This window comes from Gymnoscopelus microlampas (assembly GCF_963454915.1).
Source record: "Gymnoscopelus microlampas genome assembly, chromosome: 14".
NCBI classification, from domain to species: domain Eukaryota; kingdom Metazoa; phylum Chordata; class Actinopteri; order Myctophiformes; family Myctophidae; genus Gymnoscopelus; species Gymnoscopelus microlampas.
The window spans coordinates 48,811,906-48,839,089 of record NC_139951.1 but is presented as its reverse complement, the minus strand read 5'-3'; the positions used below and the strand labels follow the sequence as shown (position 1 = coordinate 48,839,089).

The 27,184-nt window shown below is 39.8% G+C and overlaps 1 protein-coding gene and 1 long non-coding RNA gene across 5 annotated transcripts in view; both read right to left on the bottom strand.

Annotated features, from left to right (window-relative positions):
• Nucleotides 1–27,184, bottom strand: part of LOC311060798 (GTPase IMAP family member 8-like) — a 51,129-nt gene that overhangs the window by 6,363 nt on the left and 17,582 nt on the right. The window contains exons 1-8 of one of the 4 annotated variants that reach the window (XM_084079129.1): nucleotides 10,877–11,534; nucleotides 8,577–9,260; nucleotides 7,615–7,733; nucleotides 5,325–5,855; nucleotides 4,319–4,397; nucleotides 3,712–3,818; nucleotides 548–602; nucleotides 50–223 (exon numbers count right to left, since the gene is read on the bottom strand). In XM_084079129.1, coding sequence (XP_083935255.1) covers nucleotides 50–223; nucleotides 548–602; nucleotides 3,712–3,818; nucleotides 4,319–4,397; nucleotides 5,325–5,855; nucleotides 7,615–7,733; nucleotides 8,577–9,260; nucleotides 10,877–11,441 — 2,314 coding nt within the window. In that variant the 5' untranslated portion in view covers nucleotides 11,442–11,534. Of the gene's footprint in view, nucleotides 1–49; nucleotides 224–547; nucleotides 603–3,711; nucleotides 3,819–4,318; nucleotides 4,398–5,324; nucleotides 5,856–7,614; nucleotides 7,734–8,576; nucleotides 9,261–10,876; nucleotides 11,535–27,184 lie in introns of those variants that run through there. The other 3 variants (XM_084079126.1, XM_084079127.1, XM_084079128.1) reach the window with 3 other exon arrangements.
• Nucleotides 13,005–17,835, bottom strand: LOC311060834. Its single transcript, XR_014602330.1, has 3 exons — nucleotides 17,741–17,835; nucleotides 13,811–13,888; nucleotides 13,005–13,099 (listed from the first exon to the last, which is right to left on the bottom strand). It is a non-coding gene; the product is annotated as an uncharacterized lncRNA (long non-coding RNA).

Below are 27,184 nucleotides of genomic sequence, written 5' to 3'. Positions count from 1 at the left end.
ATGCAGAGACAATACGCACAGACTTGATCACATTAATAAATTAACTCACCCCTCTCGTATGGAGTGTATTCCACGCCGTAGGTTCCATCCCCTTCGTCGGTGATGAAGGCGTCCGTGCTACTGCCTGAGGGGTTGCTGATCAGGGTCTGGATGTGGTCACCACCCTTCTGTGTGAGGGAACGGGCATCCACAGTGAAGACGGTGAAGACCTCGCAAAACAAGTCTGTTGCACAGGCCAGGAAATGCACAGAACATGATTACAAGACATAGAACAGGTACACAGTAAAATCCTCAGTGTTTATTTAACTGCATTGTAAAAAAAAACGACCCAAGAGTAATGTACAAGAAATGTGTAAGCATCAATTTATAGGTCCCAGAAAATACAAGTAACTGATATCATAATCAGACCTTGAGTCCTGAGGTAAGACCAGACAAGTGAGGCAAAAGGCCACGAAATAGCAGGAGTTTCTTCCTTTTTACAGTTTAAATGAATCTAAGGTAAAGTTGAAGTGGCACACAGGGACACAAACAGAACCTCTGTCCTCACCTCTGCTCTCCACTCCAGGTCCAAACACATGGACTCCACTGGCATCGACGGCAGGCTCCACATACAGCAGGACACATGAAGTTAATTTCATCCATTAAAACTAATACATTCACCTTAAACATAAGAAGGTCTTGAGATGTTCTTAAAGCAGACAGTGGGAGACAATAGCGCCACTTGTTGTTTAATCAAATTACTGCAGGCATGCATCGATTAATTGAATAGACAGGACAGATGATGATTATATATTCACCAAAAAGACTTCATTCATAAAGAAGAAAAATATTTATAGATTTAAAAGACTTATAGATTGCATACATTTAAAAAAGCTTTAAGAAACAATGAAAAAAGCCAATGTACAACCTCGCAATGTGTCACGATCCGACACAATGCAATGTGTTGTGAGCTTGTAGAACGGCGATTTGATTTGTTTTTAAAATAGGGCTTTATGGGATAATTCATAATGTATGTCCCGGGGAGAACATATCAAATGTATCTTTTGGGACTTGTGCTGAAAGGTATGCAAACCCCTGGTTTAGACACATACAATCTAAATTAACAACATAAAATCTAATTATGAAAATTATACAAAAGACCACACTAACCTATCAGACATCAACAATTATTCCCATACTGTAAAGTGCTTCTAATAAAGTAAAGTACTGTCAGATCATGTGACATACCTTATATAATAAAGTAAAGTACTGTCAGATCATGTGACATACCTTATATAATAAAGTAAAGTACTGTCAGATCATGTGACATACCTTATATAATAAAGTATAATTTTTTTTATATAATTTTGAACCCTGGCTGAACGACTCCACTCGCAGCCTCCGACGCGCATGCAGGCGCTCGGAAAGAAAGTGGAATAAGGACAGATTACACGTTTCCCTTCAGATCCTCCGTGCCTGCTTCTCAGACTACCAAAAATCTGTAAAAAATGCCAAAACACTATATATTTCAAATCTGGTATCCATGAATTGCCACAAGCCACAAGTCCTTTTTAATGTTTTTAACTCCTTAGTCAATCCCCGTGTCTTACCATCTGTTGTGCCATCAACACCTCTCTGCGAGAGGTTTTTAAAGTTTTTTATTGATAAAATTGCAAACCTGAGGTCAGCACATATGTTCACCACACCAGAACCGGTTCCCCCATTCCACCATGCTGCCCTTGACACCTTCCTACCTATATCTCTCTCATCACTTGCGGATATTATTTCACACCTGCGACCCACAACCTGCTCCCTTGACACCATCCCCTCTCGCCTCCTTAAAGACGTTTTTGATGCCATAGGGCCCAGCGTGCTACTCATCATCAACACCTGTCTTTTCACAGGCTGCGTTCCACTTGCTTTTAAACAAGCGGTGGTCCAGCCCCTTTTAAAAAAGAAAAGTTTAGATCCCACCATCCTGTCTAATTTCAGACCTATCTCCCAACTCCCATTCCTTTCAAAGGTCTTAGAGAAAGTGGTCTATGTCCAGCTCCAGCTGTTCTTAACCACACACGATATTCACGAAAAATTCCAGTCCGGATTCAAGCCTGGCCACAGCACCGAAACCCCTCTTTTAAAAGTTTTTAATGATCTAATTTTATCCGTTGATAAGGGCAACTCTGCTGTCCTAGTACTGCTTGACCTGACTGCCGCCTTCGACACAATAGACCACAGAATTCTTTTACATAGGTTAGAATATCACGTAGGTATCACTGGCACAGCCCTCAACTGGTTCCATTCATATTTAACCGACAGGTCCTTCTCCATCCGCCTCGGGGACTTCACATCCACCAAGGCCCCCCTTATTTGCGGGGTCCCCCAGGGATCGATCCTGGGCCCCATCCTCTTTCTGTTATATCTGCTACCGCTAGGGCCCATCATCCAAAAACACAACATATCATTCCACTGCTTTGCAGATGATATCCAGCTATACCTGCCCTTACAATCAACATCCACTAACTCACACCAACTCCTACTAGACTGCTTAGCTGACATTAAAAATTGGATGAACATAAACTTCCTTGAATTAAATGAAAATAAGACGGAAGTAATCCTCTTTGGCCCCCTCTCCTCCGTCCCTCCCCGACACACTAAACTCCCTAAAATCCAACATTCACCCCTACGTCAAAAACCTCGGAATCATCTTTGACTCCAAATTCAAATTCGATAAGCAAGTCAGCTCGGTGGTTAGCTCCAGCTCCTACCAGCTGCGCCTACTGGCCAAAGTCAAACCCTACCTCTCTCCCAGTGACCTCGAGAGAGTAATTCACGCCTTCATCACCTCCAGGCTGGATTATTGTAACTCACTTTACATTGGCATAGACCAAGCCCTGCTTAGACGCCTTCAGCTCATCCAAAACGCCGCTGCCCGCCTCCTCACGGGTACTAGGCGGCGCGAGCACATCACCCTTGTTCTGGCCTCTCTCCACTGGCTCCCAGTCCGCTACAGAATTGATTTTAAGGTTTTATTGTTTGCTTTTAAATCACGTAACGGATTAGCCCCACCTTTTATCACTGACCTAACCGACAATCACACCCCATCCAGAACCCTAAGGTCGGCCAACCAACACCTACTGACTGAGCTCCCTACAAATAAACGCTCCAGAGGTGACCGAGCCTTTGCTGCAGCCGCCCCGAGGCTCTGGAACAGCCTTCCATTCCACATAAGAGCCGCTCAGTCCATAACCACTTTTAAAACATTACTGAAGACCTATTTTTTCTCACAGGCCTTTGAGCAATAAAGCCATCGCCCCACGACCATCGATCCTACCTCACAGTATTCTGCTATGCACTTTTTAATTAGAAATTCGTTTTTCTACCTTTAATTGTCTTGCATTTTTGTATTTGTATTGTATTCTTTGCTGGATGTATCTTATTATTGTCTTTATTCGTTGTGTTGTACAGCACTTTGGTTGACTTTGGTCTTTGTAAACGTGCTCTATAAATAAAATTTGAGTTGAGTTGAGTTGAGAAAGTAAAGTAATGTCAGATCATGTGACATACCTTATATAATAAAGTAAAGTACTGTCAGATCATGTGACATACCTTATATAATAAAGTAAAGTACTGTCAGATAATGTGACATACCTTATATAATAAAGTAAAGTACTGTCAGATCATGTGACATACCTTATATAATAAAGTAAAGTACTGTCAGATCATGTGACATACCTTGTGAGTCACTGGTTTTCCTGATGGTCCGATCACCTTGGCGTCGACCTTGTCCTGACCTCCAGTTCCCTTCATCTTCACATCCTGGTCTCTGCCTACAGTCATCTCTACAGAGAAAGAGGGAGGGAGGGGGCTGCTTACAGTCATCTCTACAGAGAAAGAGGGAGGGAGGGGGCTGCTTACAGTCATCTCTACAGAGAAAGAGGGAGGGAGGGGGCTGCTTACAGTCATCTCTACAGAGAAAGAGGGAGGGAGGGGGCTGCTTACAGTCATCTCTACAGAGAAAGAGGGAGGGAGGGGGCTGCTTCAAAGTAATGATAAGATAATGAGACAATCTAGAGTAAAACAATGATGTCACTGGTAGGAGGGTTTCTGAACTGTCCACAGCCCTCCTCTGAGACACAGAGTGAGTAGACACAAATGGTAACTTATTATAATGAGCATTAGTGAGGACCAATTATATGAAGATAGGTTGAAATGGGTGAAGTCGTCCTTTAAGTAACACTATTTTCATTTAAATGTTAAACTCTATTCCTCCAGTACAGTAAGTATGTTAAAATAAATGCTGTAATAATAGTGTGAATGATATTAGAAACAGGAAACTAACCTGCAACCTGCATTACACCTTCATTACTGAATCCACCAGGGAGGCTTGCTAGTGATGCTGTTACACTGGACACATCACTCTGTATGTAGAACAAAGACATTAACATTTTACAATCACACCATGAATGTTATTAGTTATCATTTGTAAAATTGATAAGCATTATGTCTGGATTATGGAAGCTTTTTTCATGATAAAATCAACAATAAATACATTTAGAGGGAATGATCAATAGGCTGTCCTGAACCAGATGTGTTGGAAATATACATTGATTGTACGTGTTGTCTGTTATTATAAATGTTATTGGAAAGAATAAAGGTCCTTACACACCGGCGAAAATAGCGAATATACGCAAAATTCGGACTCGTTCCGAATAATTAAAAGACGCTTTTTCGCTTCGCTTTTTCGCTTTTTTGCTCCATGTACGGAGCCATTGACTTTATAAGGTTTTTAAAAAAAACGCATTATTCGCACGAAAAAATCGCCCCGGTGTGTAACAACCTTAAGAGTGTGTAAAGTCATAGTATCTTTGGTTATCAAAAGTGTAGCTTTTGTCCCAAAGGACTGTCAATTCTTAATGAACAGCTTCCCTATGAAGCTTGACCTAATGAATAAATGTCAATATTATTTGAGCATAATAACTTCCTTCTAGAAAGTTCTACTGTATATCAGAGATAGATGAGTGTTAGACAAACCCTCAGACAGGTCATTAGTATTGAGTGTCTGTGTCACCACAAACTACAACTTCCTCTCTCATCTCCTCTCTCTTCTTTCATTCTTCTTGTCTGTTCCATTCTGAATCAATTTATTTAGTTTTGTATTTTATCTTTTCCGATTTCTCTACTCTTATCTGTACCTATCTTGTATTTTACACGTATTGCTGTTGCTGCTACAACATCTGAATTCCCCCACAGGGATTAATACTTTATCTTTGTCATTCTTCAGCAGTAAATGTTTTCTTTCTTTTCAGTCTTTCAAACAGTGTCATGTGTCTTGTCTCATGTCCCACCTTGAAGTGTCCTGTGTCTCTGACAGAGCTGTCTTCTCTGGAGACTGAAGGTTCAAAGTGTCCTCTGTTCCTCGTCACCATGTCTTCTGTTTTCTCCATCAGCTCTGTCACTTCTGAAATGTCCCACTTGATACCATGTATAACATGATACTTGTAGGCACATTTCTCGAGGATCCACCTCAGAGGTTCTCCTTCAGACTCTATGTACTCCTCAATACGTCTCCCTCCCAGCCACCATCCCCTCATGAACAGAACCAGAGTGTTTCTCCAGACTCTGTCCCCCAGCAGCTCCATGTGTTCCTCCACTGATCTCCTGTCAGCTTCAGAGAAACTGAACATGACATTAACAGTCACCAGGACAGCGTGGGGTCCAGGAGAACACAGAGTCACACCGTGTAGAAGGACGTCTTTGGTCTTCTGTGATGAAGGTGTAGTCGACCAGTCTGGACAGATCACCACACTCACATTTCTGTCAGCAACTCGTCTCTGTTGTCTGACACATTCTGTGAGTTTAGTCTGGCTTTTAAACTCCTGGAATATGAAGTTTACTGTATGTTAGTCATAAAATGCAAAACCTTCATTCTATTCTGTCCTCAATGAAGACTTCCCTCTCATCTTTGTCAGAGATTAATTCACTGAATGTATTATTCTCCTTCACTTTGTCTATCAGTGCCACATAAGCACTAGAAACTGTAGAAATTTATAGTTTTTCAATACTTTTTTTTTCTACTCCATGACATCTCAGGGCAAATATTGCACTTCTTACTCCAGTTACTGTAAGTTTAGGTGATTAATAACAAACATACATTAACTGATCATTTATGATATAATTGTATAGGTTAATCTATCCAGCAGCACAAGAAATTAAAATCAGCCCCACCTACCAGCTGTAACCTTACATTTATGAATACATTAATATATTATTAATTATAACATTAAAGTGATGAATATATTAATACATTACTAATTATAACATTAAAGGTATGAATACATTATTAATTATACCATTAAAGTGATGAATACATTAATATATACTAATTATAACATTAAAGTGATGAATACATTAATATATTACTAATGATAATCCAGTAACATGATTGTAAATGGACCATTCTGCATAATGAGTACTTTTATTTTAGTTTGGTACAGTGACTATATTATTATGCCAATACTGTTCTTGGTCTTAAAGGGATAGTTCACCCCAAAAAAGTACTTTCTTTCTGTAGATTAGTCACCCCATGGAGACTAGAATTCATGGATATTCTTTAGTTTTTGTCTCATTCCTAACACAATAATTTGATGACCAGCGGACCGGTAGGCAGCGGTTCTGGTAGGAGACACAAAGGAGACTCTTTGTGTCTCCTACCGGAACCGCTGACAGTCATCAAATTATTGGTTTAGGAATGAGACAAAAACTAAAGAATATCCATGAATTCAAGTCTCCATGGTGTGACTAATCTACAGAAAGAAAGTACTTTTGGGGGTGAACTATCCCTTTAAGCCCTATTTTATACTTTGGCTAAAGCTCAAAACATGTTGCTATGAGACAGGTTGTGAGCTTGTAGATCTGCTATTTTCAAACAATGCAAGAATAAATGGGGGGGGGTATGAAAAATGATTAACCCATTAAGACCGGGAACGCACCTGTGTCATTTTTATATACAAGCTCATAGCGCGGCACTCGGTGCCGCGCTATGAGCTTGTAGATCTGCATTTTTTTTTTATCATGAAGATTTGAGCAAATCTTTGACTATATATTTTTAAAGTGAACATTTGTAACTCAAATATTTGTTTCTGGGGGATTCTACAAATGTCTTATAAATCCTAACAGTTTTTTGAAAAAAAATTATGTTGCTATAATCAGTGGTTCTCAAACCTTTTCATGTCAAGGACCCCCACAATTGAATGTATTTGGCCGTGGACCCCCATCTCAAAATACGTTGTTCCAGGGACCCCCCAGAAGCAAAGATTTGAGTTACAGATATTCGCTTAAAAAACAAATATATATATATATATATATATATATTTAAAGATTTGCAAAAATTTCCACGATTAGAAAAAAAAAGCTGATCTACAAGCTCGTAGCGCGGCACTGCTATTTTTGAATGGCCAAAGAAATCTAAAGTAACATAGATGATGCTTTCCTAGTCTTAAAGGGTTAAGACACCAGGGTGGAAGTGGTTAAACATTCATGACAGCAGATACTTTCACATTAACATCAGAAAACATTTATATTTGATCTCTTTACTGTTTACTTCTTTCATTATAACATTCATATCATATTACTCACCTTGAATGGAGTTTGTGTAAACACACTGTGCTGCAGAATGCGATTTCCAGCTCTGTTCCTGACCTCCTGCTCTCCACCAACCAGCATCAATCTAACATCTGATAGACTCTGATGTTCTCCTGACACACACACACACACACACACACACACACACACACACACACACACACACACACACACACACACACACACACACACACACACACACACACACACACACACACACACACACACACACACACACACACACACACAGTGGTGTAAAGCAGTAGTTCTCAAACTTTTTGGTACCAAGGTTCCCCAAATGTATGTGCAGTGGGACCCCCTGGAGACCCCCGGACCACTTTAAGAACCACTGCTGTAAAGTAATTAAGTATATTTACTCAAGTGCTGTACTTACAGTAAGTACAATTTTGAGTTACTTTTACTTTACCTGAGTATTTCCATGTTTGATACTTCATACTTCTACTCCACTACATCTCAGAGGCAAATATTGTACTTTTACTCTACAATTATTTTACAGCTTGAGTTATAGTTACTTTGTTCAAAAATAGCTGATCTACAAGCTCACAATGTGTCATGATGAGACACATTGTTCTGCTTAACACTGATGTAAATATTTAAGATTGGATTCAGAGATTGAGTTATATGAATTATTAATAACATTAATTAATGAACATTGAGAATACAAACTGAAAATCTATATAATTGACAAAAAGTGTACATAAATAATAATAGCAGCTGCTTTACTGGTGTTCAGTTATGATGCTTCTTCTCTCAGTTCCTCTAATCTACATTAAGTTTGAATTTTAGTTTTATATTTATTGCCCCTTTTTGCACTTTACTGTACTTTTTAAAATAACTAAAATAACTTTACTGTACTTTTTAAATTAACTTTCAAAAAGACAGACAGACAGACAGACAGACAGACAGACAGACAGACAGACAGACAACCAGATCACCTTTAGAGCTAGCTTTCAGAGTGGTCAGTTTCCTGGTCAGTGTCTGGACATGTTCCTCTATGTTCCTCTTCCTCTCTGACATTTTCTCACAAACATCTCCATCAGCTTCACAGTGTCCACCTCTGTTTCCTGACATCATCTCATCTATCTTCTGCAGCAGCTGTGTGACCTGAGTGTCATCTCTCCTCTTACTGTTGAAGACATGGTATCTGTTCCCACATTTGTCAACAAGCCAGCGGAGGTCTTCTCCTTCAGCCTCAATGTGCTGCTCAATGCTTCTGTCTCCCAGACTGTCTCCATGGGTGAACAGTACCATAGAGTGACTCCAGAGACTCTGTGACAGAAGTGTCATGTGTTCCTCTACTGCTACTCTGTGTGCTTTGGTGAATGCTCTATCAAGAGGAACCGTCAGAAGAACAGCATGTGGTCCAGGACGACAAAGACACACACTGTTCTGGATCTCCAGTTTGTCCATCTCTGAGGTGTCCTGTAGTGGACTGTAGTACCTCCAGCCTGGAGAGTCCACCACTGTCACCTGTCTCCCTGCTACTTCACCCTGTCTCACCTCACACTGCACTGACCTCTGACCAGCTTTAAAACCACTTCCTGTCAGAATGGTGTTTCCAGCTGAACTCTTTCCAGAGTACTCCTCTCCCAACAACACAATCCTGAGGTCAGTCCGTCCTGTGAGAGAAAACAATGTTTACTTTCACTTTGTTTAACAACATTGTCAAGGTTTGTTTTAAATAGCGAAAATAGCCGATCCACAAGCTCATAATGCTTCTCAACGTGAGCTTGTAAATCTGCTGTTTTTGCTATATAACAAAATATATTGTTGCTGTAAATTAACGCCCTACTTCACCATACAAGAGTGTCGCACAAAAGTAGTGAAAATAGCAGATCTACAATTGTATTCATAGGTGAAATGTTATTGTTTAAACATGCGAACCCTGGTGTTCCCCATAAAAGTGAAAATAGCAGATCTATACAAGCTCACGACACGTCGCATTGCGACTAGTCGCATCATTTGGCATATGATGAAAGGGCTTCAACACATAAAACCTAGCATCCCTATTCTGAGGAAATAGCTGATCTACAAGCTCGCACCGTGTCCCGTTGCACCGTGTTGTGAGGTTGTAGATCTGCTATTTTCACTCTATTTAAATGTTTTTAAAATAATAATAAAAAAGGAAGCCTTTTGGACATACAGCAACGATATGTTTAAAACATTGTATCTTTGTTCCTCAACCACTAAACCACTTCAACACTATACTTAGTTGAGTGGAGTCCCCCAGGGGACTGTACTAGGCCTCCTCCTGTTTTCACTCTATACTAAATATATTAGCACAAAATAGCAGATCTACAACCTCACAACACGGTGCAACGTGACACGTTGTGAACTTGTAGATCAGCTATTTCCCCAGAATAGGGATGCTAGGCTTCATGTGGTTAAGCCCTATATACTTCATCATCATAAGACAAATAGCGGAAATAGCAGATCTATAGCTTATAGATCAGCTATTTTCACTTGGGGATTATAATCCTTTTTTTATAGGGACACCCGGGTTAGCATGTTTAACTCATTAAGACCTGAGGCCGATTCTACAAATGTGTTCTAAACCAGCAGTTCTCAAACTTTTTCATGTCAAGGACCCCTAATGATATGTATTTGGCTGCGGACCCCCATCTGATTTTTTTTTGTGCCAGGGACCCCCAGGAGAGAAGATTTGTGTTAAAGAATGTGTCAAACACGCTCAAGATTTTTCAAAAATGTTAAAAAATAGCAGATGTAAAAGCTCCCAGCGCGGCACAAACCCTTTGATATACCATTGGCCGCGGACCCCCATCTGAAAATGTTTAATGCCGGGGACCCCCAGAGGCAAAGATTTGAGTTAAAAATGTTCACTTTAAAAAAAGTACATATTCAAAGACATGCACACATTTTCAAGATTTTTCAAAAAATAGCAGATCTACAAGCTCATAGCGCGGCACTCGGTGCCGCGCTATGAGCTTGTAGATCTGCTATTTTTGAATAGCCAAAGCTAAGTGGTTAAAATGATTGTGACGCTATGTTAACTCATTTTGCTGGGGACCCCCCTGGTAACCCCCCCACTGGACCACTGGTCGTCCCCGGACCACTGGTTGAGAACCATTGGCTTAATCAATAACATTTCACCAGTAAATAAAATTTAAACAGAACACATTTTTTTTCTGTGTCAATACAATCTCCTCACATCAGAAAAATGCCATTTAGGTTAAAATGAGCTAATTGTCACTTAAACAAAGTAAACAAAACATACCAATGTGTTTTGTAGGTCCAGTTGTTTGTTTCTGAGCGTCTGTCCTCCTTTGTTCTGCTCTTCTTCTGATGGTTCTCTTCTTCTCCTTCAGTTCCTCTGAGACGTGTTCTTCTGTCTCATAGCGACAACCATTACTAGTCACCATCTGATCTATCTTCTCCATCAGCTCTGTGACCTGACTTCTACCTCCTCTGTCACTGATGTTAAGAACATGGAAGCGACCTTCACATTTCTCAGTGAGGTATCTTAAGTCAGAGTCAGATCTAATGAGATCAGTGTTCATTTTGTTTCTATCAGCTACAGTGAACACTATAATAGTGTGTTTCCACACTCTGTCACTGAGGAGAAATCTCACATGCTCCTCTGCTGACATCCCTGTTCCTACATATGGGATGTCCAATCTGATCACTAGGACAAAGGCATGGGGTCCTAGAGGACACAGATTCACACTCTGTTGGATTTCTAACTGAGTCAGTTTAGGGGTCAGATCTAGGGGAAGAGAAGACACCCATCCTGGAGTGTCTACCACAGTGACCTGTCTGCCTGACACTTCCTTTTGTCTCATGACACTCTGACATGTTATTCTGTTTGTGTCAAAAACATCTCTGCCCAGGATGATGTTTCCTACTGAACTCTTTCCACTGCCTCTACCTCCATCACTTCCCCCGATCAGAACAAGGTTGATGTTCTTCCCTGGATGGAAACAGTCAAATAATACTATTATTATTGTAACACACACACACACACACACACACACACACACACACACACACACACACACACACACACACACACACACACACACACACACACACACACACACACACACACACACACACACACACACACACACAGGGTGAGCATGAGGTCATAAAGAACCATGTGTTCATTTAAAAAATGATGATTGTCCGTTTTTTCGGTGTGGAAAAACGCACCCTGTCTGCAAAGGCCTTCAATGATGCAACATAGAAATACTAATTCAATTCAACATTTACTTGAGTAAAAGTACGAAGGTATTGGCATCAAAATGTACTTAAAGTTGAAAGTACTCATTATGCAGAATGTCCCATGAAGTTTTCAAATGTATACAAATCTTTTGAAAATAGCAGATCTACAAGCTTAAAATGTGTCTCATCGAGACGCGTTGTGAGCTTGTAGATCTGTTATTTTCAAATGGCTGAAATGTATATAGGGTTGAAGTGGTTAATGTATGTTTTGTAATAATAATGAAAATCTATAAAGTAACTAGTAACTAAAGTTTTCAAATAATTGTAGTGGAGTAAAAGTACAATGTTCGCCTCTGAGATGTAGTGGAGTAGAAGTAAAAGTATCGAAAATTGGAAATACTCCAGAAAAGTAGAAATACCTCAAACTTTTACTTAAGCACAGTTATTGACTAAATGTACTTAGTTACTTTCCACCTTGTGCCTATGTCCTGTCTGCCCCCTGCTGATTTCTCTAATGATTGAAGCATGTGTGTATTGTGTCACATGTTCATGTGTTGAACGTCAAGCCATATGTTTAACATCATACTAGTAGCCTACTGTTGATGTGTGTGGAGAGAGTTGTAACAGCAACTTTTACACACCTTTTAACAGACTGATCTCCTGACACCATTCCTCTTATAGTCTGTAGTAGTCTGCTCTGCTCTGGATAACAACGTTTAGTGTGTAAGGCCTTTATGGACCTGACCTGTGTCCAATGTGGAAACCCTGGTGCTACTAGAGCTCTGATTGGATATTTTAAAATGTCTTTAAACGAATTGGCACTCAACTGGAAGAGTAACATTCATGTGCAACATTTTGGACCTCACGCCCCCCCCCCCCCCCCCCCTGTGATCTTTGGTAACCCCTAGGGGAACTCTAAGCTACAACTCCCTCCGCGCGCGCGCGCACGCACGCACGCACGCACGCACGCACGCACGCACGCACGCACACACACACACACACACACACACACACACACACACACACACACACACACACACACACACACACACACACACACACACACACACACACACACACACACACACACACACACACACACACACCCCCCTCCATGATTGAATTAAAAAAATGCTTCTATGAAAATAGTCCTTCTTGAAAGAAAATTAATCACTTGCTTCATAATTCTATCATAATGTTTTACCTGATGATGAGCTGCTGGTCTGAATCCCACTCTGCTGTTGTTTGGAATTCATTGCAGCCAACTGGAAACACCCTAAATAAACATGATATTAATGTAAACCACCTACAGTATCATCATTACCTTTATTTAAACAATAATGGGCAGCTGATGTAACAATACAGTAAAAACACAACACTCTACATTAATAGAGTCACCAAGAAATAACAATAATTGTAAAGAAAGCCTGAATCAGTAATGACAAGAAAACACTTTAAACACTCATTCCAGGCAGATTAGATTATTAGATATCTTGTATATGAAGTTGACACTTTGGTCTGAAGGTGGCACCAGACACAAGGTGATGGTTAGGATTCATCATCCAGAGAACAGGAATGTGTTCAGTAGGTTTTATAGGAATCCATCCATTCTGATCTATTAGTGGACATTTTGATCTTCCATGTTTTTGGGCCAGAAAAACTATAGCTGTACAAATTAGCAATATCAACATTCCTGTCAGTTGCTGGATTGAGAGCTGTTATAGATTATATCATTTAAATGTATTTTAAAGTCTAATGTTGTGGAGACATAAAGTGATGGTGAGTCTGATGCTCCGGTACAGTTTGACACACTAGCAGAGACTAACAGTTCATAACTGGATGACTGTACAGTACAGTAAACTGTACATCCATCATTTACTATAATCTGATGTGTTTACCTATAAAAACACTTGTGTAACTTCATTTAATGACATTAGTAATGATATGTTGACAGATTAGTAAGCTTTGTGTCACTCAGAGTGTTTACCTTATTAAAGTGTTGAAGAAATGAGTCCAGACTGTAAACTTCACTCCTCCAGTGTCAACATGCACTGACAAGTGATTCCTGTCAATCAAGAGTAAAGTGTCAATCGTTCATGTGCTGTGGATCAAAGTACACATTATAGTACACACACACACACACACACACACACACACACACACACACACACACACACACACACACACACACACACACACACACACACACACACACACACACACACACACACACACACACACACACACACACACACACACACACACACACACACGTACAACTGATGACATCACAACGTATTGTTGCTGCAGTACAACTACAGTATAGTCATTATAATTCCTCCATACATCTTATTTTATGTATATAACATTGTTGCTGTCATGTGTACATTTGTGCTTCAAATGATTCAAACCCTACAAACCTGGATCCAGTTACACCACCTCACACTAAGTTCAAACTTAGCCTAGTTATACTGTAGCTTAACCCATTCAATCTCTGTCATTTTAGATTTCTTTGGCTATTCAAAAATAGCAGATATACAAAATCATGTCGTGGCACTGAGTGCCGCGATATGATCTTGTAGATCTGCTATTTTTGAAAAATCGTGGACATTTTTGAAAATATATATTTTAAAGTGAACATTTGTAACTCAAATCTTTGCTTCTGGGGGAGCCCTGGAACAAAAATATTTTACAAATGTTCGCTTGAATTTTCTTTTCAGACTTGCACACATTTTCACAAAAAAAAAAAAATAGCAGATCAAGCTCATAGCGTGCCGCGCAATGAGCTTGTAGATCTGCTATTTTTGAATAGCCAAAGAAATCTAAAAATGACACAGATACTTTCCCGGTCTAAATGGCTTTTTAAAAGCCATTTAAGCAATAGGCTAAGTTTGAACTTAGTGTGAAGGTGGTGCAATAGGCCCCTGGTGTATTGGCAAAATGCATTCAAAACTGTATCATACAATCAAGAACAATTTAAATAGCTCAACACAACTAATATTATGAGTGGTTTCTACAACTGCCACTCAAAATGCCAATTTTAATGACTATTGCAGTGTCATAATTATTCAAACCCTTCATAACAAGTGTCTGTAATACTTCGTAGGTCATCCTTTAGCTATTATGACCTGATGCAAATGTGACGCATAGCCAGGAGCCAGCTTCTGGCAGCATTCCATTTTAGCTCCTTTCTTTTTCATCCCACAGCACTGAATTCTCACTCCAAGGAAATGTCGGGCCGGGCCATTGCACAATCTACTCTACTGCCTGTCGTCAGTGTTGCCAGATTGTGAGAGAAATAAGCAGCCAGGTCTATGAAAACAAGCCCAAAACAAGCAACTAGCCATATGACCTATATACATATAATTGAAAATAGCCGATCTACAAGCTCACAACGCGTCTTCATAATAAGACATCATAGAAAAAACAAGCCCAAAGTCGCATATAATAAGCAGACATGGCAACACTGCCTGTCGCGCGCGTGTGTGTGTGTGTGTGTGTGTGTGTGTGTGTGTGTGTGTGTGTGTGTGTGTGTGTGTGTGTGTGTGTGTGTGTGTGTGTGTGTGTGTGTGTGTGTGTGAGAGAGAGAGAGCAAGAGCGAGAGCAAGAGCGAGAGCGAGACGTTCGAACCACACACTATAAATTGAATCCATCCATTGCTCAGGGAATAAACAACCGATTACAATAATTTCACATTCTCTATAATTAGTAACATGTTGGTGATAAGACAACCATTTGCTTTGTGGGCTACGAAATGAGCTCATCTGTCATTTTGAGATCAGTATTGGTTGCTCAAGAGTCAGAGCCGTTGAGAGTTGAGTCACTCTTTGATCTCACCTCAAAGCGTGCTGCTATGGGCTGTAGTTCCAAACATTGGAACTTCCTCATCGAGATAGACAGAGCATTTCCTCATTCCATTCTTACAATGGGAGTCTATGCTAGTGACGTAACTCTCTTATATGGCTCTGGTTGCTCTACACCCCAAGTAGTATAACAAAAACTCCTAAGTCAGAGAGCCAATGGGCTCTGTCCATGTAGACCTGGTGTCCAAGTAAGACGAGCTGTTATTTGCCCGTCAACAAATCAATCACTAGGATTGTAGCCAGATTGTAGTCAGCTGCGTTTTCAAATGATTTATGACAGCGTCACAGCGTTTTCTCCTCTCCCTCAAACTCACTCCTCTCCCCCTTCCAAAGTGAAGTGTTAATACAATTGTTTAGTTTTAAGCAGTTTTGATTATTGGGGTTTAATTTACTCCACCATAACAGACATGTAATAGTCATACATAAAGGAATATAAGGTAACATACTCATTGTCTAACAGTTTTCGAATAAAAGCTTCAGGCAGTTAAAAAAAAGTTCCACACATCGTTTTTCAAAATAAAGCAATAGAGACTTAACAAGCTGCACGTAGAAACATTCTCTGAATTATTGTTCTTTTCTAGTTGTTATTGATGTGGATGGATCATGTTTTCTGTCATGTGTCGTCACCTCTAAGGTCTGTTCTGATCCATAACAATCACTGATATACAATATCGTTGCTGTCAGGCAGAAACCTCTTATCTCCATTTTTTTTTGTAAATTAATGTCCTACTTCATCAGACTACAGCATCACACAAAAGTATCAGATCTATACCTAAGCTTGAAACGCGCCGCGAAGCAACATGTTTTGAGCTTGTAGATCTGCTACTTTTGCTATTTTTGAATTTGGATCCTGAAAAGTAACATATGAGGTTTCTACCCGACAGAGATGATATATTATTAGTCTTCACAAAGTGCTTCCAATAGAATATATTTATATTTAATGAAGACATTTTTAAAAGATTTTATCAGCATCATCTTATATCTTAATATAAAGTACAATACAGTCATACGGTACAATTCTATTGTAGAATGTATCAAACAAAAAAAGTATCAATACTGCAACGTAGAAATACTCTGTTACAGGTAAAAGTTCGGTAATCAAAAGCATTGGCATCAAAATATACTTAAAGTACCAAAAGTAAAAGTACTCATTATGCAGAATGTACCGTTTCACAAGGTATCATATCGTCACCTTATTAAACTAATGGCCTAAGTCATTTTTTGAGGAAATGATATTTTTGCCTAAGTCAGGTCCTCATGACACTGGCCACCTCTGGTAAAATCGCCCAACTCCTAATTGAAAAGGATCATGCTGTTCACGCCCCTTTTAGTATAATGGCCTAACTCCCTAGTGTGACTTAGGACAAAATAGGCCTTTTGTTTGGCCTAAGTCACATGTTTTTGTGACTTAAGCCAAATTATTTACTGATTTAGGCCATTTTGTAATTTGTTTTGCTTTTTATTTTGGCCTAAGTCAGATTTAATCCTATTTAAACCTATTTCAATCTCTTATGTTACATAACTGACAGACAGTGTTATTTCTATTTAAATAGTCATAATTTGTTATAAACATTTTGGGTGAAATGATTAAGAAATATCATATAGTTTTGTTCTGGATCAGTTTTTTATTTTTCCTGAAAACCTTGAAAAAATGACTTAGGCCATTAGTTTAATAAGGTGACGATATGTATAAAATGTATTAAAATCTTTTGAAAACAGCAGATCTTCAAGATCACAACACGACGCATTGTGAGCTTGTAGATCAGCTATATTTTCAAGCCAAGTTCAAATAGGGCTCAAGTGGTTGATGTCTGTTTTGCAATAATAATTCAAATCTACAAAGTAACAAGTAACTAAAAGTTTTCAAATAATTGCAGTGGAGTAAAAGTACAATATTTGCCTCTGAGATGTAGTGGAGTAGAAGTAAAATGATTGAAAATTGGAAATACTCAAGTAAAGTAAAACTACCTCAAAATTGTACTTGAGTAAAAGTAATTAGTTACTTTCCACCACCGATCACACTTTTGTTTGGTTTTCTGGTGTACGGTCCTTACCTGTCATTAATCCAAGGTCCTTGAAGTGTAAATGTTGAATGTGTTGTTCTGTAGTCACACAGCACCAGGTACAAGCTGATCCATGATTAATACAAATGTTTTCATTCTCCTGGTTATAAAGTGTTGAGCTGCTGGGCGGGGAAACACAGAGAGATGTTGTCAAACTAGATTCACATAAACAACATCTGATCATACTGTCTGTCTGTCTGTCTGTCTGTCTGTGCGTGCGTGCGTGCGTGCGTGCGTGTATGTACACATCATCAAATGAGAGCCGTCCCCCAGATGTTGTTTTTAATGCATTTCCTACATTTCTATTATATTTATATGATAAAACTTCACACATTTACTACATGCAGTGTCTTCCTAAGCTACATAATTATTTATCTAAATACTCACACTTAGTGTCTGTTAGAGATTAAATGGTATTGAACATATCATGATTATAGTGACCCAAATGATCATCAGTATCATCACAGTATTGTTTTATATACTGTAGCTCCTTTTCTCCAAAGCTCTTTACAATGTGCATTACATTAACCCATTCAGCAGAGAGGAAACCATGTAAGACACAAACCTGCTCATCAGGAGCAGTTGCTATAGTTCAGCGTCTTGCTCAAGGACACTTCAACCAGGAACCTTCCGAGATTCCCAACCAGCCGCTCTAACTCCCTCCTGAGCCGCTCCGGCCTCTCCTATATATATATATATATATATATATATATATATATATATATATATATATATATATATATATATATATATATATATATATATATATATATATATATATATGCGTGTCACCTTCACTAACACACAGGCATAAAGGTTCTTTTTTTTTTATCAAATCTTTCAAAACATTTATTCAAATAATTTTCAGTCCCCTCACATCTGCATGTACATTTTGTCCTGTACGTAATCTTTCCTCCTTTTTATTCAGCCTACTGTATGTACAGTATGTAGTTCTATGAACACCTCTGAGCCTGTAGCTTACGTCACACACCAACTCACAATGATTGTGCAATCACACTGCTGCTGTTCTGGCTCAGAGAACAATGACAAAAATAGATGTCTGGGAATTTCAGCCCTCTGACAAATATGGTTTTGTTTTTTATGTTTTGAAAATATTCACTTTGAGACAAAGACATGAGGGGTCTTTCAAACATCACTGGAAGTAAGGGTAGTCTGCATACTGTGTCTTAGCTCCCAGTAGAAAATGGATTAAGTTGACAACGTTTCAGTCTTCAACAGGTCTGAGGTCTTTTGAGAAAGACCCTTGACACGTTGTCAGGTTAATATATTTTCTACTTGGAGCTATAAGACACAGTGTGCAGACTTCCCTTCATTCTCCAGTGTACGTACTCTAACCTCTAACGCCAACCCCCTCTAACCCCAACCCCCTCTTGTGTGTTGGCTAGTGAGGCGCGTCCTAGCGACACCTGATAGAATGGGTTTCATTGCGCACACACTGGTTGCACGCATACTAGTTCTTATCAGTGTGACGTTGTCAGGTTCTATATCACTTCACCAAGTCCATCTTGTGTGAAAATGGTGAAACACATTGCAGTGTCCAAGACACCTCTGAGACCAGGTTTTCCCCTGGAAACCACTGGCCCCAGCACGCACGCACGCACGCACGCACACACACACACACACACACACACACACACACACACACACACACACACACACACACACACACACACACACACACACACACACACACACACACACACACACACACACACACACACACACACACACACACACACACACACACACACACACACACACGATGATGCTGCATGCATGCACAAGAACAACCAAGTACATCTGCATGTAATACTTCAGGCTTTGTGCCCTGGTTGCTTTGCCAATTTAGTTTGACTCAGGCCAGGTGTGACTCCTTCAATCAGCCATCACACAGTATGGTTTTCACCAGAGCCATTTATTACAGAGTTACGCCACCTCGGTTCACTTCATCAGGCCAGGTCTTCTACAGCAGTGATTCTCAAACTTTTTCATGTCAAGGACACTTATTAGTCCGCGGACCCCCTTTTGAAAAGATAAGCCAGGGACCGCCTTAAGAGAAGATTTTTATGGCCCTAGCAGTGATTCTCAACCATTTTAATTTCCCAGGACCCCCAGTTTGACATGCATTAGGGCTACGGACCCCCATTTAATGGCATTTCTATCTCTGGGACCCCAATTTATATTGTAAAATCAATGTTAATTTAACTCTGAGAGTGTACAAATGGAACCAAATGGACCCGTTAGGGTCCATTTGGTTTCATTTGTACACTCTCAGAGTTACAGACCCATAAGGGTCCATTTGGTTTCTATCCATCATTTAGCTGGGGACCCCCTGGAACCCCCTCAAGGACCCCTGGGGGTCCCCAGACCCCACTTTGAGAACCAATGTTCTACAGAGCCTTCTATTGGCGAATAGTGACAAAGAGTGTTTGTCAGGAGGTTTGCTGAATGCACTCGAGTTTGTTTGTCACTATTTAGAGTTACACAAACCATGTGACCGGTGAGGTTTTCTGCCCCCGGGTTGGCGTAACTCTCTAATAAATGGCTCTGGTTTTCACTACACAGAAAGCACTCGTGTTGGTGTTCAAATTAAAGTTATTTTGGTTTTCACTTGACAGTAGAAGCACTATTATTTATGCGTTTTGTGTTTGTTGAGCTGAGGAGTCAAGACAAAGTTAATAAATAGAATTAGAATATGTTAGAAATGTGAATAGAGAAGTGAATCAAAGCATGAGTAGAGAAACGGTTGTTGCCCCTTCCCTAGCCACTGTAATTAGTGTTGCCATGTCGGCTTATTATAAGCGACTTTGGGCTTCTTTTTCTGCAAAGTTGCTTGTAAAAGAAATTGGTAGTTGCGGAATGCGTTTTTTTGTGTAGTTGCTTATGTGTTGCTTATTTAGGATCGTTTCCAAATGTTTTAATTATCATTTAAACCAGTGGTTCTCAAATGTTTTCATGAAACATGTTTTGTGCATTTGTGCTAAAATGTTTAAAAAATATTCCAAATATTCCAAATTTTAGTTCAAGACTTTTTGAAAATAGCAGAGCTTGTAGATCTGTTATTTTCAAATAGCCGATGCATCTAGGTGTTCATGTGGCCCAAGTTGCTTCTTTTAGGCTTGTTTTCCAAGACCTGGTTGCTTATTTCTCTCACAAAATATGGCAACACTGCCGGTAAAAAAAATGCCAACAGACTGCCAGTAGTCTGTTTGGGGTAAAGTAGTCTGTTTAGTGGCGATTCACCCTAACAGGAGCGCTCATTTCGGTTCACTGTAAGTCCCGTTTTGGGTGATAATAGATTGTCTTTTTTTCATGTCATTGTTTCTATGAGACATTATGTTATAATAACCTAGTATTTCTCTCTCTCTCCACCCTCCCTTTCTCTCTGGAATGGCTGCTGGCTGTCAGGATACAGTGGTGACAGTGACTGCATTCCTTTAAATGCTGTCCTGACCTTCATTATCTAATCTCTCATCAGCTACTCATCTGTTTGACAGTCAAGATGATGTCTCCATCGTTCCATCTCCACACCTCACAACATACCTACTCATGGAATCACAACAATGTTCTAAGACTTCCTCATCATCATAGAATACCTGTTTACCTGAATGGAAAACACAACTATTAAAGATACCGCTTGACAAACATAAAACTAGTTTAGTTGGTACAACTTGATCTCCTCTTGTCCTCAAAGTAACCTGTCCTCTGTAAAGGCAGCCGTCTGTACAGTATATAATATCATATAACATATAATAAGCACTCAAACACCTTTTTAACATGTATGCTAGAGTGGGCTTTCTATCTGCTTTATGTACATAATTATGTAGGCTAAGCTAAGTCATGAACTTCATAAAATAGTGTTTTATCAAAAGTCGTCATGAGTCCATTCTGTATTCTCAGCAGTGAGTGGGTGGACACATTACATTTGTATGCCTCTGCTGGCAGACAGCCATGACCAGAGGCATTATGCTGCCTGCCTGCCTGCCTGACTGTCTGTCTGTCTGTCTGCCTGTCTGCCTGCCCGCCCGCCCGTCTGCCCGCCCGCCCGTCCGTCCGTCCGTCCGTCCACCTGTCTGTCTGTCTGTCTGCCTGTCTATCTGACTGAAATGTAAATCTTAGTTTAAAGTAGTGGGCCAACAGGGTTCAAATTAATCTATGTTTACTGTGAAAACTAAAACCAACAGTAAAAGGATGGTTTAACTCATTTAGACCTGAGGCCAATTTTAAAAACACCTTCTAAATCCTAAACTAAGTTTTTCTTAAAATGTTTTATTTTTTATTCAAAACATTTAAATAAATACATTCCTGTTGCTACATAGAAACATCTAAAATGACACAGATGCTTCCCCTGGTTTTAAAGGTATAACATACCTTTCCCGCTCTTAATGGGTTCAAACCTGAAGCTGATGAGTGGAACAACAGGGACATGCAGACAGAGGGATTTGGAGTAAAGGTATCATTGCGTTGCTTTAATGTCCTCAAAGTCACCCTGACCCTAACCCAACAAGCTCTGAACTGAGTGTCCCATTGCCGTGAAAGGCCTAAGAAGAAACGCCACCCATTTCACATTGGCCTATTATATTATAGCGCCACCAGGAGGCCACAGTAACCTATACCTGACCTGGTGGAGACCTGTGCTCCGAGGGGAACGTTTTTCTAGTTTCATGTAGTTTTTTTGGTTTTCTTTTTGTTACAGGCAGCAGGAAACCTGAGAATTAACTTATGTACGCTATAGGAGGTCAAAACATTAAATACATAAATATGAATGTAGCCACAAGGGTCATTTAATGTGTCCTATGTGTCTTTAATACTGTGTTTGGTATGTGGGTCAGGTCAACAGAAGTATGTAATGGGTGTGGTGGTGTACAGCATGCCAGCGTGGGACTGATAGGACACTGTTTTAGTTAGGTTTTTACATTCAAACTATAGCCATGATATATGAATAATAATGATTCTATTATTATTCAAGTTGTCTGCCATTCAAACATATTCTCAGTGGTGGAAAGTAACTAATTACATTTGCGAGTACTTCCTGTAGTGGCTTTTTCATGCACTTTGTTTTTCTTCAAGAGATAAAAAATATGTTTTTGTTCATGGCATACTATCTGTTATTGATTTATCAAAAGCCAGCAAAGTGTGTTTACAAAACAATCGGTCACCTATGTTTCCTAATGTGTAAATCCTCCTCTGCACTGTTCTATTCATTCTGCACTGTGCAGTGAGTGTCACATTTCATGTTGGTGTTACAAGTAAAAGAGTGTCCCTATCAAAAGTCGTCATGACTCCATTCTGTACTCAGCAATCAGCAGTGAGTGGGCGGAGAAACATTTCATGTTGGTGTTACAAGTAAAAGAGTGTCCCTATCAAAAGTCGTCATGACTCCATTGTATTCTCAGCAGTGAGAGAGTGGACACATTACATTTTTATGCCTCTGCTGGCAGACAGCCATCACCAGAGGCATTATGCTGCCTGCCTGTCTGCCTGCCTGCCTGCCTGCCTGCCTGCCTGCCTGGCTGCCAGCCTGCCTACTACCTGACTGTCTGTCTGTCTGTCTGCCTGCCTGACTACATGTCTGTCTGTCTGTCTGTCTGTCTGTCTGTCTGTCTGTCTGTCTGTCTGTCTGTCTGTCTGAAATGTAAATCTTTCCCCCGACACGGTCGAGGCAGAAGGCCGCCACCCCAGAGCCTAGGGTCTGCCTGACGTTTCTTCCAGTTAAGAGGGAGTTTTTCGTTGCCACTGTCGCAAAAATTGCTTGTTCAGGGTGGGATTGTCGGGTCTCTTCTCTACATGTAAAGCCAGCAAAGTGTGTTTACAAAACAATCACAGTTATTTATTGTTACATCCATTGATAGAAGACAGAATGAGAGTAAAATGATTGGGTTTCGGCTCCTCAACATTATAATGAAAACTTTTTATTTGTATTAAAAACTAATAATTTGGGGAACTGTAATGAGGCCCCTGATTGTTGGGGCCCCAGACGGTCACCTATATGTTTCCTAATGTGTAAATCCTCCTCTACACTGTTCTATTCATTCTGCACTGTGCAGTGAGTGGAGACACATTACATGTCGGTGTTACAAGTAAAAGAGTGTCCCTATCAAAAGTCGTCATGACTCCATTCTGTATTCAGTAGTGAGTGGGTGGAGACCAAGCCCCCAGAGCCGCGGTAGAACAGTGAAGCGGCCGTCGCCTGGTGGTCAATCTGAGAATGCAACACTTCTGCATTTAAAAATGCTTCTACCGTTTGTGTGGTGCCTGCTCATAACTCTATGGACACGCCTTTTCCACCCAATGTCAGACAGATTCTATTAGAGCCAATGGACCCAATTTTAAACTTCCGGCAGACTTCCGGGTGCTTCAAACGCCACTGAGCAACTTTCATTGAAATGAATAGGTGGGGGCAGGGTAACCCGCCCTCTAGATATATTATAACTCTATGGTGGAGACATTATTATGTTGGTGTTGCAGGTAAAAGAGTGTCCCTATCAAAACTCGTCATGACTCCATTCTGTAGTGAGTGGGTGGAGACAGTGACACATTACATGTTGGTGTTACAAGTAAAAGTGTGTTCCCATCAAAAGTCGTCATGACTCCATTGTATTCTCAGCAGTGAGTGAGTGGGTGGACACATTACATTTGTATGCCTCTGTTGGCAGACAGCCATGACCGGAGGCATTTTGCTTGCTTGCCGTCTGCCTGCCTGCCTGACTGCCTGACTGAAATGTAAATCTTAGTTTAAAGTAGTGGGCCAACAGGGTTAAAATTTATCTAGGTTTACTGTGAAAACTAAAACCAACATTAAAAGGATGGTTTAACTCATTTAGACCTGAGGCTGATCTAAAAAAAAACGCCTTCTAAATCCTAAACTAAGTTTTATAAAATGTTCAATTTTTTCTTCAAAAAAAGTAAAAGAATAAAAATCCTGTTGCTACATATCAACATCTAAAATGACACAGATGCTTTCCCGGTTTTAAAGGTAGGCCTATAACATAACGTATAGGCTTTCCCAGTCTTCCCATCTTTATATAATAATCATATAATATAAGCACTCAAACACCTTTTTAACGTGTATGCTAGAGTGGGCTTTCCATCTACTGTGTATGTACATAATTATGTAGGCTAAACTAAGTTATTTTTGTTACAGGCAGCAGGAAACCTGAGGTGGTCAAAACATTCAAAACATAAATATGAATGCAGCCCCAAAGGTCATTTGATTTAATGTAATGTGCCCTATACTGTATGTATAATGTGTAAATCCTCCTCTGCACTGTTCCATTCATTCTGTACTGTGCAGTGAGTGGAGACACGTTACATGTTGGTGTTACACGTAAAAGAGTGTCCCTATCAAAAGTTGTCATGACTCCATTGTATTCTAAGCACAGTGAGCGAGTGGCTGGACTCATTACATTTTTATGCCATGACCGGAGAGCGGAGGCATTATGCTTCAGGTTGTCTGCCTGTCTGTCTGTCAGTCAGTCTACCTGTCTGTCTGCCTGCCTGCCTGTCTGTCTGTCTGACTGCCTGCCTGTCTGTCTGCCTGAAATTGAAATCTGAGTTTAAAGTAGTGGGACAAGATTCACAACATTTCTTTGTTCATGGCATACTATCTGTTATTGATTTATAAAAAGCCAGTAATGTATGTTTACAAAACGATCACAATTATTTATTGTTACATCCATTTATAGAAGACAGAATGAGAGTAAAATTATTGGGTTTCGGCTCCTCAACATTGCAATGAAAAAATAATTTGTATTAAAAACTAATAATTTGGGGAACTGTATACATGAGGCCCCTGATTGGCCCTATATGTTCAGGGGGCAGGGGGGCCCTGGATTGCCCCCTAAAAATCAACGATTTAGTGCCCGTTCCTTAAGCAGTTGATTTCATCCCAATAGCATGAAGTAGTTTCAACTAGGCTACCTGGCTACTTCTATTTCCAGTAGTACCATTTCAAAATAAAACATGGGTTGATTTATCACATTACAAGTATAGATGAAAAAATAACTGTTTGCACCGTTTTGAAAGGAAACAGATTTCCATGGAGGCCCCTTGACGACATTCATCAAGCCTGCGTTCTTCCATGCATAAAAACAACACAGACATAATGGAATATGAACACAAGGCTTTGGGGCAAATGTAAAAAATGTGAATACTTTTTCCACCACTGAATGCTGGCTAAAGTTGCCTACAGAAGGAACTGTTACTGTACAGTATACATTCTGCACTGCACGCAGTGATGTGTTGTTGAGACGCGTTGTCTCAATTAAACTGTCTACCGTCATACATGTTAAAATGACATAAAATAAGGCATTGGCTCTTCTATTGTTGCAGAAATGTAACATGGTCTACTGTACTCAGCACTGAAATGTTTGCAAATGCAGGCTATATGTTGTCATGAAGGCATTAAAATATGATGACCATAGATGCTGAGCTTGTAGAAAAACAATTTTTGTGAAAATCGCCCATATCTCCTGGCAGATTCATTGGAATGTGGAATTATATTCATTTTATTGATAAGATGGGGGGGGGGGCTTGAGCTTTGCTTGGAGCCACGAACAATCCGCCCCTGCCTATGTTTCCTAATGTGTAAATCCTCCTCTGCACTGTTCCATTCATTATGTACTGTGCAATGAGTGGAGACAAATTACATGTCGGTGTTACAAGTAAAAGAGTGTCCCTATCAAAAGTCGTCATGACTCTATTCTGTAGGCCTACTCATCAGTGAGTGAGCGGAGACACATTACATGTTGGTGTTACAAGTAAAAGAGTGTCCCTATCAAAAGTCGGCATACAGCCATAACCGAAGGCATTATGCTGTCTGTCTGAAATTTTAATAGTTTCAAGCAGTGGGGCAATTAATCCAGGTTTACTGTGAAAACTAAAACATAAAAGGATGTTTTCAAACTAAACCTGATTAGTGAAAACTAGGTTTAAACTTTTGTGCAGCTGGAGTTAATAGATAAACCTTGATTTAAACCAGGTTAAAGCTTAATCCTTGTTGGTGAAACCTGGCCTTAATGTCCAAGTTAGGGTGGTCACTGTGCCCAGCAAGAGACACAGCAAGGACCCCCACATTTATATGTATTCAGCCGTGGACCCCCTTCTCAAAACATTTTGTGCCAGGGACCCCTCAAGATTATTACAGATGTTTCAAAAATGTTAAGAAAATACAAACTATGAGCTTGTAGATCGGCTATTTAAAAAAATGTATATTGTCAAATAGGTTTAAAGAGGTTTAAATGTTGATGCTCTATTAACTCTATTAACTGGGGACCCTCTTTATTTATAGAACCAAAGACCCTTCATGAATGACTGTATTTTATAATATTTTTCTTTAGGCCTACTTGTTTTTGTTTTTTCATGTTTACATTGTCTTTTTCTTAGGTTTTTGTTGAATTAATTGTTCCTGAGTTA